We start from the raw sequence: 3,909 nt of genomic DNA, 5'->3' as shown, positions 1-3,909 counted from the left end.
CGAAGGAGGGCGCTGTGATAAATATTAGGTAGTAGTAAACTAATAACACGGTGCTACGATGGAAAAAAAAATTATCGATCTGTAACTCAGTCAGTTTTTGTCCGACTTTAAATTAGTTAACGGAATGGAAAGAAAACGCTTTAAAATTACGTGCAGTTTTTTATTCATTATACATCGGATTAAAATTGTAAAAGTAATTCAACTTTTAATTAACACCATTTTTAGTATTTTCTCCCCTAACGCATATGAATAAAAAACAAGTAAGTGTACTATATTCGGCCGTGCCGAATCTTAAATACTCTCCACCTAAATATGATGGTATAACAACTGAAATAATGTAACAATTGTTAGAAAGACTAGTTTACGCAGAAGATATTTTATTTCAAATGTACACAAAATTGTATCTAATTCAGTAATTTATAACTGAAATTCCTATTAGAACGTTTGACACAGTTAATTATTGTCTTTTAATTGAGAAATTGTCGTATAAATTTAATTTTTCGAAATCTTCGTGTAAATTATTATTTTCTTACATAGGTAACCGTAAACAGTTTGTTGGAACTGGGTTAAATGATCTACAATATCTGAGTGTCAAAGTGGCGCACAGTGGTATGAGAAAAAAAAAAGTGGGAAATAAATCTGTAACTTCTAAACCCTTAGTCCGATTTTAATGAAATTTCACATGCGCAAATGGGAAGTGTTGTGGAGTTTAAGTCTTGACCTCATGAAATGAAATTTAACAATTTATATACTTAATAATTAGTTAATACGTTTGGATCAACATTTTTCCCTTTTAACCTCAAGTGAAGAAACAGAGTATACAAAAGGGTATACAAATATATTTAGACAAATTTTAAAATATTTGGTTGTGGGACTTATGTGGGAGCTATGACCTATTATGATTCGATTGTCATAAAATATTTTTACGTGATTTTTATGTATTTATATGAGAGCTGTGTCCAATTATGGACCAATATTCACAAAATTCATTATTATGATTTTTGAATACAAATTACTGATCTGTGTACTATTTTGGTTTAATATATGGATGCTATGACCTATTATGGTCCTAAGTATTTAAGGGCTATTTTTGCAGAATTTCATATAAACAACGCTATTAACAAGAGTGGATCTTATATGGGAGCTATGCCGATTTATGGACCAATATTTAAAAAATCTTGTAGTACGATTCTTGGATACAAATTACTGATCGGTGTAAAATTTTGGTTCAGTAAAGATTTTTTTTGGATATTTGTGCATATTAATGTGTTTTCCTGAAGTGGTTCTTATATGGAGGTTATGACCAATTATGGGCCAATCATCATAAAATTTGTAACATCGATTTTTGTATATATTGAATAAATTTGTTTTGAATTTCAACCTGATAACTATATTTGTAAGAAATTTATGAGGATTTTAGTGATTTTCGGGAGTGGACCTTATATAGGAGCTATGGTTAAATATGGACCGATATTCACAAAATCCAGAAGTGTGAATACTGGATACAAATTACTGATCTGTGCGTAATTTAATTTTGATATCGATATGTTTTAAATATTTTTTAAGGTTAATGTCTTTTTCGGAAATGGGCCTTATAGGGGAGCTATGACCAATTATCGGCCAATCTGCATAAAATTTGGTACAGTGATATCTATATATATGAGTATAATTTTTGTCGAATTTTAGCATGATAAATGTATTTATAAGAGATTTATGAGTAGTTAACTGATTTTTGGAAGTGGACCTCATATGGGAGCTATGGTCAAATATGGACCAATAGTCACAAAATCCAGTAGTGTGATTTCTAAATATGTGTTTTTCGGAAGTGGTCCTTATATGGGAGCTATAACCAATTATCGGCCGATCTTCATAGAATTAGGTACAGCGATTTTGGTATATATTATTCATGTCGAATTTCAACTAGATAGCGATATTTATAAGACATTTATGCTTATTTAAGAGGTTTTCGAAAGTGTACTTAATATGGGGGCTCTATATGGGCCGATCCACGAAAAATGTTGTAATTTTTTTTAGCACGAAACTTATTTTTGCTGAATTTTCTATGGATACTGCTATTCTGTAGGCATTTCCATAGAACGATATTTCGGGAAGAAATTTGTATGGGGCTAAGAGAAATCATGGACCGATTCTTATAATTTTCACCAGAGTTACTCCTTTTATCATAAAAGTAACGAGTGCAAAATTTTATGATATTAGCTGCAATATATTTTCCAAAATGACCAAAAATATGTGAAAATTATCAATTTTTTTTTGAGGATGTCCCACATATTGATTCATAACTTTGGTTTTACTGTACCGATTTTGCTGATTTTCAATACCAAAATGCTTAGGACAATAATAAACATTTTTCTTGCAACTCTGCTTTTTTTACACAGACGGACAGACAGACGGACATAGTTCAATGGACTTAGAATTTCATAAGAATCAATAATATATATACTTTGTTGTGTCTAGGATGAATATTTCTCAATGTTACACACGGAATGACAAACTATTTTATATCCGACCCACTTATAGTGGTGGAGGGTATAAAAATAGAGATGTGAGGAAATATTGAAGAAAATAAACACTTTGTAATATTGAAGATAAAAAATTAATGATTTACTCGTATGTGTTTTTTGTGTGAAATTAAATGGTAACATTTAAAAAAAGCACTTAGCTCGTTTTCTCACTAATCTAACGAAATACATTATATATACATATATTTAACATTTCATTTCTACACAAACAATACTTAATCAATTTTTGTTATATTTAAAGATTTATCCATTTCAATTAGGCGATACAGAGCACATTTCAAACATTTGGACTTTTGTTTTTTCCTTTTTAAATGAGTTTCAACAGCCGAAGAAATATTTTGCATTTCGCTTAAGTGTTCTTCAAATTGCTGCAACTGAACTTCTTGCGATGATAATTTCCTATTTATTTCATTGATTATATTATCCAGATCTGGTAACTTATTATTATTATTATATTCGATAATTGAAGTATCATTTTCACTAGGATCCACCAATTTTTCAAACCTTCCTTCCAATATCTCTAAACGTTGGATATATTGATCAACTGCTTGTAATTTCTGATTTATTTGTGTTTTAATGTCTTGTAATTGTGCAGTATCGTTTTCTTCCCCACAATCTTTCAGCCATTTAACTTTCTGTAATATGGAGTCCATTTTGTCTAAATGTGTGTCATCATTTTCATTTATCAGTTTTTGCAGGTTCTGCTTAACTTTATGCAATTTATTATCAAGTTCATCAAAGAGTTCACTGGTTTCGCATTGATCTTTATCAGTGTCCGAATTTAGAATTTGAGTTTTTATGGTATTAACCATGTCTGATTGCAGGTGTAATCTGTTATAGAAATTGTGATTTCTTCTCAATATTTATAGCTTTAAAAACAAATTTAAATACCTACTTGCCGTGCAATGCGTCCAGGTCAAAATTAACTCGTCTCAGATTGTTTTTTAAAATATCCATTTCGCCGGTTAAGTCCCTGGACGTGGAATCGAATTCATTGGGGTCACTGTTTCCATTTGTTTTGTGAAATTTGTTAAAAAACAGTAAAATAGCGATAAGTGTATTTATAATATTTGTTTTCAAGTGAAACTGCATCTTTATCGGTCTGAATCAGTTATGATACTATTTGGTTTATTTTTCCTGAATTGTTTTGCTCTGGCGATTTCTGTATTAAAACATTTAAGGAGAGAAATAATGAGAGGGAGAGCGAGTACTATAAAAAAAGCGTGTATATTTGTGTGTATAGATCATATATCAAAGTAATTCTATTTTGTTAAAGTCTTTCGGCTGTGCCGAATCTTAAACACCTTTCACTTAAATATGACGAGAACTATAGAAATTACATTGGCTTAAACACTTTATTATCCATATT

General features: G+C 30.2%; 1 protein-coding gene across 1 annotated transcript; it reads right to left on the bottom strand.

Moving 5' to 3' along the window:
• Positions 1–2,591: 2,591 nt before the first annotated feature.
• On the bottom strand, positions 2,592–3,645 carry LOC135954854 (structural maintenance of chromosomes protein 2-like). Its single transcript, XM_065505096.1, has 2 exons — positions 3,436–3,645; positions 2,592–3,371 (listed from the first exon to the last, which is right to left on the bottom strand). The coding sequence occupies exons 1-2, from the start codon at positions 3,630–3,632 to the stop codon at positions 2,756–2,758; spliced, it is 813 nt and encodes a 270-aa protein (XP_065361168.1). The 5' UTR covers positions 3,633–3,645; the 3' UTR covers positions 2,592–2,755.
• Between the last annotated feature and the right edge of the window lie 264 nt (positions 3,646–3,909).

This window comes from Calliphora vicina, chromosome 3 (genome assembly GCF_958450345.1).
Source record: "Calliphora vicina chromosome 3, idCalVici1.1, whole genome shotgun sequence".
Classification (NCBI taxonomy): domain Eukaryota; kingdom Metazoa; phylum Arthropoda; class Insecta; order Diptera; family Calliphoridae; genus Calliphora; species Calliphora vicina.
Note: the sequence above shows the minus strand (reverse complement) of the source record. Positions and strands in the feature narration are given on the sequence as shown.